The sequence below is a fragment of the Schistocerca cancellata genome, chromosome 5, assembly GCF_023864275.1.
Source record: "Schistocerca cancellata isolate TAMUIC-IGC-003103 chromosome 5, iqSchCanc2.1, whole genome shotgun sequence".
Taxonomy (NCBI): Eukaryota; Metazoa; Arthropoda; class Insecta; order Orthoptera; family Acrididae; genus Schistocerca; species Schistocerca cancellata.
The window spans coordinates 617,211,776-617,225,002 of NC_064630.1; the positions used below are offsets into that span (position 1 = coordinate 617,211,776).

Below are 13,227 nucleotides of genomic sequence, written 5' to 3' on the forward strand. Positions count from 1 at the left end.
TATATTTAATTTGTTACAGAAGATGTTTTATCTCGAAGATCATAAATTTCGGGGTCCGCTAGCCTCAAGGAATTAGCTCACAAGAACGCATATCAAACATGCCAGTGGAAATGTCTGCTTTTCCACAAGACAATGAGACTCTTCTTTGACACCTGTAGCCTCCCGAAAGCACCACGGCTAGGAAATCCCCGCTGAAGTCGCGAAAACAATCCACCCGGTACACTGTTTGGACAGTTAATATTTACTAAACAGCCTACAAGGTTACGATACTGTATATAAGCCACGTTCGGCCGCTAAACGCCACACGGTGTTGCTAGCTGCGAACCACGCCATGGCTAAACTGCTGGTGAGTGCCTCTCCGTCTTCGCCACGCATATACGAATAAATTTTCGTTGCCGTGATTGTCAACACTTCACTTGGAGATACTTACTGACCGTTGCTACAGGCTTTAGTGGAGACGAATCTAGTGTGGCTTTTCGCGTCGGCAGATGACATGTCACCATCTGACCGTTTCAAGAGCGTTAAAATTATCGTTTCATTATGATGAACTTATTTTTAGATTTGCTTTGTAGCTGTCTGACGCTACTGTTGAGTGTCTGCTGCTGCTGCTGCTTAGTTGCTGATCATCTGCTCACAATAGTTACTGTCCTGAACCACATTATATCGTACAACAAGAAAACTTTATCCTCTTAATACCTGAACAAATTTCGGATTGCAAGAAGAAATAGAAAAATCATTTTCCGTAACTAGTAACAGATAGTTACAGGGTACATATAGTCAGATCTAAGATATGTTATACCTGTCAGGTGTAATTATGTATTTCGCATATTTGAAACCATTGGCATTTGAGAAATTAAACACTGACAACACTTCAATTGTTAAAAGGAAACGTATTTAACATTTTGATAATACATTGATAGGACTCACATTATTAAAAATAATAACACATGGTATCATACATATTAAATCATTATGTATAACAAAAATAGCAGTATTCGTGAAATACTTGGAATCGGTTTATTCTCATGTTTTGACGTAGACGAACGTCAGTTACACTTATTGCGTACGAATATTGTGCGTCCTTTACAATTTGGCTGTAATGTGAGGCCAATGACGTACTGCACCAATTTGTGCGGAACGGATCTTCTGGGACCTGATGCTTCTTGCGTAGTAGTTATGGCTCTGTACTGGCTGAAGGCCTATCTCTCTTCATTTTTGATTTCTTTTCCCTATTTACTAACTGGTACTGCTATTCAGAATCTTAATTATAACAGACTATTGTTTTCATTAAGGTGAATTTTGGAACTGCCACATCTCTCTCCGCATGTGGTACCTACCTTTGAAATTTCCATCTCAATTTCGTGGAGCACAAAATCTGGGGATCCATCGCTATTAAAATAAAAGCTTCAGAGTATTAGTAGTTGATTAGAATTTACACATCACAATAAAGGTGACAATATCATGAATGAAACCAAGGAGCTTTACAATGAGAAGAATAGAGGGTTGTAGTCAACTATAACTTTTGGGTTGCATTCAAAATGTATTGATATAATCAATTAACCTTAAATAGAATAAGAAGCGAAATATTGCAGTCAGTTTCGACCTGAAAGTAATCACTCAAAAGAGTGTTGAGATCGAATATTGAAACGGATTATTAGAAACTTTTAATAAATTGAAGTATATGGTGGTACAAATAAACCAAGATATTTGATTTCACTTCACATCATTTCATCTCTTTCACGCGCTGACGAAGGCACATAAGCACCCACTGGTGCGTATTTTAAACATAAAGTTTTTCTCGTGTTTATTTACACGTGCAACTAGTTTGTTATATCAAAATTTGATTCACTTTGTGTGTGTGTGTGTGTGTGTGTGTGTGTGTGTTTGTGTGCGTGTAGCGAACAATGGCGCGAACGGCAAGTCGCTCAAGGAGTTCCCAAAACACTCAGGAGACCATAACACAGATCCGTTGGTAACATCGCGTAGAAACTGCAGATACACTCATTGGCACTCAAAAACAATTTACCTTCCATTCATTAGCGTCGCTTCGGTATGATGCGGATTCGCGACGCACGTCATTAAGGGATTAAGCATCAGCTGATACTGCAAAATGTAACTGTACTACAACGTACCTCCGCGTCAGTACAATTATTAGTAAGGGCACCAACCATCATTTGCGGAGAATATGAGGGACATTTTGTCGGTGCTTAGGAAGGAAATCTTTTGTGGCAGTGCGGAAAGAGAAAATACTGTTGCATAGGTGAATAAGACCAAGAGTTAACAGCCTAGAATTTTCTTAGATTTTTCTTGATGTTTATTTGGAACAGATAGTGAATACATTTTGAGACTACATTTTTACACGTTGGCCCATCAATGGGAAGCACTTTTCGAATGACTGTCTCAGTAGTCACATCGCGTTATAAAGTGCAGGTGTGTGTGTGTGTGTGTGTGTGTGTGTGTGTGTGTGTGTGTGCGTGTGTGTGTTTTTGTGAATGTAGTAGGTACGAAGAGACAGTCTCATTTTGTGAATGAACACGCGTGAAACCACAAATGCAGAGCGTTTCGGATATTCTTGATTATGTTTATGGTCAGTGTTCTTGAATGTTGTCTTCAATATCACAGACGATCTATAATGTATATTGACTTCAGCGCCACTCGGCAACCTGAAGATGTTCAAAGAAACGAAACCGTTCACAAAACGACGGAGCGAGGTGGTGCAATGGTTAGCACACTGGCCTCGCATTCGGAAGGAATAAGGTTCAAAGCTGCGTCCGGCCATCCTGATTTAAGTTTTCCGTGATTTCCCTAAATCGATCCAGGAAAATGCCAAGATGGTTCCTTTTCAAGGGAACAGTTGATTTCCTTCCTCTCTTCGACACAATCCGAGCATGTGCTCCGTCTCTGATGACCTCGATGTCGACGGGACGATAAATCCAATGTTCCTTCCATCTTCTCTTCGGTCGTAACACAATAAATGTGTAAAAATACAGCAAATTTTGTTTTCATTAATCATTAACAAAATGTTTCGGATGCGGCATTTTTGTCACTAACTTACAAAATAATAAGTAAAAGGAATATTTATTTAGATAGGTAAAAGTAAGCAAAGTTACTTTATCTGCAGAGTTGCGAACATAGCTTAAAATGTTATTTTCCACGGCATTACACCAACGAGCTTAGATTTTTAAAAAAATAGAGCATTACTGTTTCCCAAAATGCATTTGGCGTATTGGAAACGCATACACATCAATTTAATCCAAATTACTGTCAATGTGTGGAGATAGAAACATTCGAAGTTGTAAGAGTGGTTGCAACATGCTGTACATAACTGCTGTTTCCAGAAGGATGCTCCGATGTTGAAATTTTCATTAAAGTGAGATGTAAACACGAGTGCCCATTTTCCTTAATGCAGTACTCACTACTCCTTCTAAACGACCTACGGGCGAGATGCGACATTGCTGGTGCCAGGAGCGACAAGCTCCGTCGATGAGCTTTTCGAAGTAATCTAGGGTTGATTATTCCACGTGGCAGACAGAACCTTGTTTGTCCATGCATTCCGACGTGCGTTATGTACAGTAGTGTAAGGATACATTCTGCAATCTAACTGATTTCAAGCAGCTCATCGAGCTTATTATTTTGTATTGTACGTTACAGAGGAAAACACCTTACCTGAAACATCTTGGAGACACGTATCACACACAACAAGAATTGCAGCCGGAGAACAGTGGCGCTCTTAGCGAACAGTCGTGGGATTATTACTTCCTATTTTTTGTTCACTAAAATTTTTCTGAATAATTCTCAGGATGTCGTCCACTCCAATAGCCTTTTTTAGGACTTTGGCCTCTCAGTGCTGTTTCAAATCCTTCTGCAGTACCATATCTCCCGCGCCAACTTCACTACTTTCTCTTCCCTTTCCATAATAAATGTTCGCTTCATTTGTATAACCATTCTATTTATTCTTTCCACCTCTCAATCTTACATTATCTGCTTGATACAGGGTTGCCACCTGAATTCTTTAATACCGATATTGGTACAGCTGCTTCTCCTTTTTCTAAAGATTTGTTTTATTTCCCTGTAGGCTTCATCTGTGTTTCCCAAAGACAAGCATTTTCATCTACCTATTTCTGCTGTGCGGCTTTGCATTGCCAGCCTAATTTTGAAACGTATGTATTCCCTTTTGCCTGCTTTACTTGACAGGATTTTACATTTTCTCCTTTCATAAATTAAATTAACTGTCTTGTGCGTTTTCATAGGATTTCTATTGAGTCTTGTCTCTTTATAAAGGTGTTTCTCTACTCTCTTCACTATCCATATCTCAAAGCTACTCGTTCGTCGTCTTCTGTATGCCTTTTCAAAGTTGCAGTGAGTTGTTTTCTAATGCTCTCTCCAGAAATCTCAGCTACACTCTGTTGGTTTGACTTACACAGCCCATATCTTTAATTTCCTATTCAGCAATTTCTTCAGTTTCAAAGTTCACTTCACAACCAATAAAGCGTGGTCAGATGTTTTGTAGTTTAAAATGTGGTTTCGAAATCTCTTTCTAATCCTTTTACCGAGTGATTCCGTGACTATGTTAAAAACTTTCAGGGATGATAGAAAAGGGCAAATGTATCAATTTGAGGTAAGGGATCCTGGTTCGGAAACGACCGAACAGGAAGTTACAAGCGATACTCGTGCTGATAACTCTGATAGTGGACCTATTCTGCTCGAAGTTCTTTGCTTTCCATGTTTTGGGAAGAGGTATTACGGGTCAAAACAAGGAAGAATTATCTATCACACATGAGTTCGAAAATGAATGCCCTAAGAGCTGTGAGCACTTGTTCTGTAGAAGAGATAAGTTTCGCAGTAATAAAGTTGGATGAGTGCTCTGAGCTCTTAACTTATGCACTTTAGAGGCCATGTTTACAGGACATTTCTTGTTTTGGTCCATACTCCCTCCTCCCCAAATGTGGTAAGCAAAGAGCTTGTATTAGAAGAGATGCACTGTCAGAGTCATTAGAACAACTATTCCTGCAACTTTCGACATCGCTGACATTTTGTTATATCATAACTGAATCATCCTGTACAATCTATTAAAAGCTTCCGGTGTCCCCAGGTGTTTTCTCCATAATTGCCCTCATTTGATGATTCTTAAACTATCAATTGTCATTTAACTCTTCTCCGTACCCGCCAGGTTAGCCGAGAGCGGTAATGCGCAGCTTCCTGGACTCGGGTAGGCGCGCCAGCCCCAGATCGAATCCACCCAACGGGTTAACGACGAGGGCCAGTCTGCCTGCCAGCGTGGATGTGGTTTTTAGGCGGTGTTACACATCCGAATAGGTGAATAGTTGGCTAGTCCCCACGTCCCGCCACAGTTCCACGACTCGCAGACATTTGAAAAAACGTTGGCAGTATTTCATGGCTTGCACTAGACGCAGACAGTTGGGGTACTGGGGTACGCTAATTCCGTCCCGGGGGGGGGGGGGGGGTATGGGTTGGCGACAGAATAGGCATCCAGCCACCCTGCGACACTAGCGTCGCCAAATCCATAGTAACAAGGTCGACCCCGTGTTGCAGTGGGACAAAGGCCCCAGCAAACGATGATGATTTAACTTTTCTCCATGCATAATTCTACTACACTGTTTCCCCTTTCACTCCCTTCTCCCAGTCCATTTGTTCCTACTATGTTGCTTCCTTTTTCTGCTATTGAATGATAGTCCTCCATCAGTATTAAAATGTCGTCTCCCTCAAAAATCTACACAATAAATTACCTCATATATTATTTCAATTTCTTCATGATCTGTGGACCTAGTAGGGATATAAACTTGTGCTATAAGGAATGGTGCTGCCTTTGTACCTAACTTCGCTACAGTAATCCATTCACAATGCTGATTATTTCCTTATTCATTATTAATCCACTCCTGCATTACCCTTATTTGATTTTGTAAACATAATCCCGTACTCACCTGTTCAGATGCCCACTTCGTCGTGTCAACAACACACACTAATTCCTACTGTGGTGTCACCGCCAGACACCACACTTGCTAGGTGGTAGCCTTTAAATCGGCCGCGGTCCGTTAGTATACGTCGGAGCCGCGTGTCGCCACTATCAGTTATTGCAGACCGAGCGCCGCCACACGGCAGGTCTAAGAGAGACTCCCTAGCACTCGCACCAGTTGTACAGCCGACTTTACTAGCGATGGTTCACTGTCAACATACGCTCTCATTTGCAGAGACGACAGTTTAGCATAGCCTTCAGTTACATTTGCTACGACCTAGCAAGGCGCCATATTCTGAACAGATAATATTGTGAATCATGTACCGTCAAGAGCGACGTTCATCATTAATGGATAAAAGTTAAGTATCAAACTAATTACGTCCGTTTTCTGAATTGTAATTCCTTCTCATGTTCCAGACCTTACGTCAGTATAGTCCTTCCCTCCTCACGCCAGCCTGCGCGAGCTAAAACGCGTGCATTTCGGCCTCCCCTAGTAACACGGTGTTGGCTCTTCTGCCAACACAACACCTACAACACATTCCAGTGAGCTATTACACATTTTGTTTCCTGGTAGTATGTAGCTATTCCCGAAGTTCTATCCGGCTTCATTTATTCTTAAAACAGTGCTACTGATATGTCAAACTGCGCGCCAAGCATAAGTTCATAAAATCACAACTGTTTTGCTACGAACATTAAATGATTATTTTTAATAATGAACGACGAATAATGGTTGTCTACTGTACAGAAGACGATATGTTTGCTACTGTTCTCATACAAAGAAAATGTTTCAGTGATAAGCGTCTTCAAGCATGGCAAGCATTCGTGATCAAGCGCTTTATGCAAATATGTACATATTCATTGTTATCCGTATAGATTCCAAACACGGGTAGAAAAGCGCTTATTTGTGCTAGGAATATGTAGAGGTCGGATGACGACGGTGTATTAGTTGAGACTGGTGTTATTGCTGTTGTACCATAAAGAACGAAACTGGATGTGTGGCATACGGAAGTGCCGACATAAACATAGTAAGAAGAAAATAGATACTCATAGTTGCCGTAATTGAGAAACGTATTTGAAATATCTGTGATTCGCCTAAGAAGCCCAATTCTTTCACCAGTCAAACTATAATACCAGGTGAAAGACGTATTGCAATACTGGGAAATCTCATTAAAATGGTTCAAATGGCTCTGAGCACTATGTGACTTAACTTCTGAGGTCATCAGTCGCCTAGAATTTAGAACTAATTAAACCTAACTAACCTAAGGACATCACACACATCCATGCCCGAGGCAGGATTCGAACCTGCGACCGTAGCGGTCACGTGGTTCCAGACTGAAGCGCCTTTAACCGCACGGCCACACCGGCCGTCTGGAAATCTCATTAACATAGGTAGTTAAGGAGACTGCAAACACTCGTGTTACAAACGTAATACCGATGTATTGGTTTATATAGCTCATCTGTAGCTGCCACAATTTGATAAACTTCTTGATTCTTTTATCGTCTCTTTGTAGTTAGTCTGCAGGAAACGTATCGTATTAATAACGACATATTTGTCTGCACCATGTTGAGTAACTGTTGTTTGAAGTAGGTATTATACCACGTATCTGTTTGCTTTGACGTTATAGACTTCCTATGTGGGGGGTACCATTATCAGGGCTGAGTTTCCTGTGTTGGAACAAACACTTCCAGCAATTCAATACTGATATACTTTATGTCGCTATATGTAGTGTCAGTAAGGAAACTGCATCACAACTGACGTGTACATAGTTGAAATATTATGTTTAACTATGCGCGTCTTGGGAAGAGTATGTAACTGAAAGTCCGTCATTCCTGAAGCCAGTTTCAGTTACTTGCATAGCCTCGTTCATAGGTGAGGGTCCCTAACTGTTAGCAATATATAGTCAGTATCTGAATGTAGTGTGTTCTGGAGAGGAACAGCCGGCTTGCTGCCAGTGTCCGCACAAGCGGGAAGCGTTGAAGCCGTACAGAAAGATAAGAATAAAAGCCACTGATGAACTGGGATGTTTACGCGAACGCATTGTTTATAGCGACTTTCATTCGTTTCGTTCAATACGAACTACAACTCACAAGTTTTTGGTGAGAGAAATGTAACGGAGATTACAGTTTGCACACTGCACAAACGAGGAGGTGGCTATGTTACAACATGAGAGTTTTCCGATGATGACTACTTTTATGTGAGTGGTTTAGCAAGGGAATATAGCGCTCCATTCTGGACGAAGTACATCCGACACGAAAGAGATGAGCCAACGAAACGTAACAGTTTAGGTCGCGATGTTAAATAATGAAATGTCTGGTTACTTTCTTGCAATGGCACTGTAACCACAAAACAGAACTTCTCCATGTCTATCTCCAAACCACTGATGGTTTTACTCATTTGTGGAGGAGCTATTGCACTTAGTCGTGATGTTCGTGTAATGTCATAAAACTGACCAATTATAGAAGGCTCACATCTAAGTTATTAACCAACGTGTGAACCCACATTGGCGTTTTGTCGAAGGAAGGTGAACTGTGCATCTCAGGAGCACAGTTGTGTTACGATGTGAAACTACTTAAGACTTTTTCTGCTGAATCGTCGAAAATTGGCAGCTGCACCTAGAAGAAGTTGAGAGAATAAACGCAATATTTGAGACACGTTATTCGATAGGGAGCAATTCCATGCTGGAGTGATTACCGTAGTTATGGTCTTGAGACCAAAGACTTATTTGATGCAGCTCTCCACGCTGATCTATCTACTCAATCCTATTTATCTATACGTAGCTACCATTTGTACATTTGAATCTGTTCATTTAAGTCGAGCCTTTTTTTCCTCCAAAAGCTATGCCTCCAAAACCTCCTTGTATTGCCAATATAGCCGCGCGGGGTAGCTGTGCGGTTTGAAGCGTCCTGTCACGGTTCGCGCGGCTCCCCCAGTCGGATGTTCGAGTTGTCCCTCGGGCATGGGTGTGTGTGTTGTCCATAGCATAAGTTAGTTTAAGTTAGATTACGTACTGTATAAGCTTAGGGACCGATGACCTCAGCAGTTTGATCCCATAAGACCTCTCCTGTTAGTAAAATTGTGCCATAATCTTAATTTATCCTCAGTTTGATTCGGTACCTCTGCTTTACATGTTCGGCCTACCTATCTAATATACAGCATTCTTGTGTAGAGCATTACAGAAGCATGCTTTCTCCTACTGTCTGAACCGTTTATAGCCCACATTTTACTTCTCTACAAAGCTATACACCACAAAAATATATTTTCTACTTCTTGTAGTTCGTTGCTTGAGAAACCTATCGTTCTTTACTTGAGAACTTATATGAGAGGCACTGAACTGTAACTCTATGTACTGAATCTTTTTGAAATCATTCATTTTCAGCCAACCATCTGCTGATTTTTTCGAATATTTCCACCATTATTCATGTACTGTACCCAAAGTACACATAGGAAAGAATTTACTATATTTTTATTGCTTTTGCGATGAGTAGCAGTAGAGGTAAATCCTGTTAAGAAGCAAATAATACGCACTAAGACAAAAGAAAGGACGCACCAAGAAGAAATTATACGATTGGGACGAAAATCAGTAGGTGTGATGTACCTATATAGACAAACAAATGATTACAGTTTCAGAAAAAAACTGGATGATTTATTCAAGAGAAACAGCTTTACAAATTGAGCAAGTCAATTACGCGTTCGTTATGCAACCAGCTGTTCGGCTTGGCATTTATTGATACAGTTCTCGGACGCCATTCTGAGAGATGTTGTGCCAAATTCTGTCCACTTGACTTAATGGGACTTCAAAATTCCGAGCTGGTTGGATGACCCTGCCCATAATCCTCTGAAAGTTCTCAGTTGGGGAGAGTTCCGGCGACATCACTGACCAAGGTGGCGCTTGCCAAGCACAAAGACAATCAGTCTTTTGCCCTGTGCGGGAGGACATTACCTTGCTGAAATGTAAGGGCAACAAAACAGGACGTAGAATGTTGTTGACATACGGCTGTGCTGTTAGGATGCAGAAGATGATTACCAAAGGCGTCCCACCCCTGTCTGAGGCGTCTTCATACACTTCTCGGATGGTCATCAGGCTCAGTGGGAAGGGAATTAATCACTGAAGACAACTGTACTTCAATCAATAAGACTGGAGGCCGACGACGTGTCGGGAGACACTGCGGTCAGCGCTGAGATACCAGTCTTTCTGGTGGCTGGCATATGGCCCAACAGCCAGGAGTGATAGCATGTCATTTCTTTTCATGGCAGGACACTTTTGGTTGTCATGCACGGCATCCTTATAGCACAGCGATATGACAACGATGTTCTACGCCGAGTTTTGTGGCGCTTCATGGCAAGCCATCCTGGGCTTACATTTCAGCAAGATAACGCTCGTCCGCACAGGTCGAGAGTTTCTACTGCCAGTCTTCGTGTTTGCCAAACCCTAGTTTGGCCAACAGGGTCTCTCTACAACTGAGAATGTTCGGATTTTGACGATCTAATGCTCCAACTGCTCAGAAACTGGTACAATATCCCTCAGGACGACATGCAAAAACTCAATCAATACAGAGCCGAATAAATGTGGACCACCATGTTATTGATTTGCCCAATTTGTGAAGCTCTTTCTCTGGGATAAATCATCCAATTTTTCGGAAAGTTAATCATTTGTTTCTCTGCCGATTTCCGTCCGACTCAGATGATTCCTTCATGGTATGTTGTTTTCTTTTTTCTTAGAGTGTCAAATCGCACGTAAGTGGACGTTAGTATTACACGTTAGTGTTATGTTGTTTTTACCACACCTGAGAAACCACTCTGTAGGTAACCGACCTCTCACGTCGAAATCAGTAATCATTTATAAAACAGTAATCAAGACAAGTTTGTTTGTGTGGCCATCCTCCGCAGCAAGCATATAAATACTTGTTTTTCAATCATGTTGAAACACAACTGGATTGAATGTACTTGATTCGATGATGCATTCACTATTCCTCTGTCGGCAGGCACTGTTCACGCTGCTGCTGTGCGTTGCCGCCTTGGCGCATGCGCAGTTTGGCCAGGGCGGTTTCGGCCGTCCTGGCGGAGGTTTCGGGAGGCCCGGTGGTGGTGGTGGATTTGGCCCTGGAGGAGGTGGCGGCTTCGGCCCTGGAGGAGGTGGCGGCTTCGGCCCTGGAAGAGGCCGTCCTGGATTCGGCGGTGGTGGCTTCGGACCTGGAGGTGGTCGTGGCTTTGGCGGGTGAACGAAGTTTCCTTCACGAAGCTCCTTCACCACCAAAAACTGTCCACAAACTACATCGCTTCTTGATTTTTGTTAATTTGTGCGCACTTTAACAGTTAATAAAACATAACAATCGTCAATGTATTAATCACTTTGTCGAAATTTCATTACAAAGAATATTTAACTGAGGACTGAAATAACCTAACTGATGTATCTGCAAGGTGAGAATGGTAAGCCACTGCTGGTGACGTGTTGTAGTCGAGTCCATGACCAAAGCTTACATGTATGTGCGAAGCCAAAGCCTGAGGGTTTTTCAAGAACGTTGGAGTGGTCCCTTCACCACAGAACTGCTGTGGAAACACGAGAGACAACAGCAAAAGTGCTTTCTTCTCCCATAGTGGGTCAAGACTTCATTCTGCACTTGAAGTATCCTCCCCACAGAGCTGCAGTACAAAACTGTTAAGGCTTAAATCCTAGCTATAGGTGAAAAATTTTTGTTTGTTGTGGTTCAAGCATCCTTATAGCACAGAGACATGACGACGATGTTCTACTCTGAGTTTTGTTGCACTTCATGACAAGCCATCCTGGGCTTACAGTTCAGCAAGATAACGTTCATCCGCACATGTCGAGAGTTTCTACTGCCAGTCTTCGTGTTTTCCAAACCCTAGTTTGGCCAGCAGGATCTCTCCACAACCGAGAATGTTCAGATCTTGACGATCTAACGCTCCAGCTGCTCAGAATTTGGCATGAAATCCCTCAGGATGACATGCAGCTACTATCAGGTAATTTTGAAAATGCTAACTGTCATCACTACAGCTGATGTCAAAACTGATTAATTCACGTAGCAACGACAGCAAAGACGAAGTATTTTAATAACATTCCGCAGCTGGTAGCCACAGTCTTTTAATCTTGTTTATTCAACGAATCACTTTAGTGCGTTACTTTAATTGGTCTCGCTGACTGCAGTTTGTTACACTTAAGTGTACTGCTTCTGGATTTTTATATGGTTAACTTAAATTAGCTACTCACACCACGTTGCCCAAAGTCCTCAAACAAACTGAACTGGTAATGAAATGGGATCTAGGAATAGAAATTCGCTGAACAAAAATAACATAATATTAGAAGCAAAATTCTTTATTATTATCCCAGAGGGTGATTTTTTAATTACAAAACAAGTGGTACCAGCTCGCCATAGAGACTAAGTTTGAAAACAAATTTTTAGGTTCTGAGAAACCAAAATTAAGTGACACAGGAAATAACACTTATACATATGTCTGTGAATCAGGCAGGATACAGAATAGACTTGCATGAAAAGTGCCAAAAATTTAAAAACTTTCACACACAGCTGAAAGAAAAATAGAAAGAAAATGTTACCTAACTTGTTTGGACAATCAGGGAAAGCAATAATTTTAATTAATGTACATGTTCGTTAAGCAGTCTCTTACAACAAGTAAAATCAGTCCTCAGATCGGAAAATTAGCATTAAGATTTTTGAAACTTTACTTACTTGGCGGGGAAGCAGCAAAAGGAATTACAATTCCTTGATATGCATGTAAAATAATGGACACGTCCTTGAAGCAGATTTTAACACCATCAACCATAATGTTTATAAATTCAATCAAAACTTATAACGTTGTATTTACAGCTGCGAAACAACCAAAAGAAAACTTCTGTTTCACCAATACACATACTCATAGCAAGCAGAGATTTTATACATCTCTGAGGCAGATTTTCACTTTTTGACTTTACACACACAGCTGTGTAGCACCCTATTTCACTAATATGGGTAATCACAGAAAGTGAAAAATTTAGCATGTACTCATCTGTGAAGCAGACTAAGGGGTTAACCAAGTCCTTTCATGAGCAACGAAATGTCAGGCAATTAAAAGGCCTGAAGCATACGAAATAGGCAAATACAGTAAGAGATCCATTTCGGTTGACTTCCCAGACAGTTACTCGACAAATTATAAAACAAACACACAGAAAACAAATTAAACTGACAAAGCAACTGAATACTATGGAAACATGAGAGTCTACAACTAAGTCCATTTGGTC

The 13,227-nt window shown here is 41.2% G+C and overlaps 1 protein-coding gene across 1 annotated transcript in view; it reads left to right on the forward strand.

The window, feature by feature from the left end:
* The first annotated feature begins 329 nt into the window (after positions 1-329).
* LOC126189012 (uncharacterized) overlaps positions 330-13,227 on the forward strand; it is a 118,660-nt gene continuing 105,762 nt past the window's right edge. Inside the window, exon 1 of the mRNA XM_049930827.1 lies at positions 330-346. Coding sequence (XP_049786784.1) covers positions 332-346 — 15 coding nt within the window. The 5' untranslated portion in view covers positions 330-331. The remainder of the gene's footprint in view (positions 347-13,227) is intronic.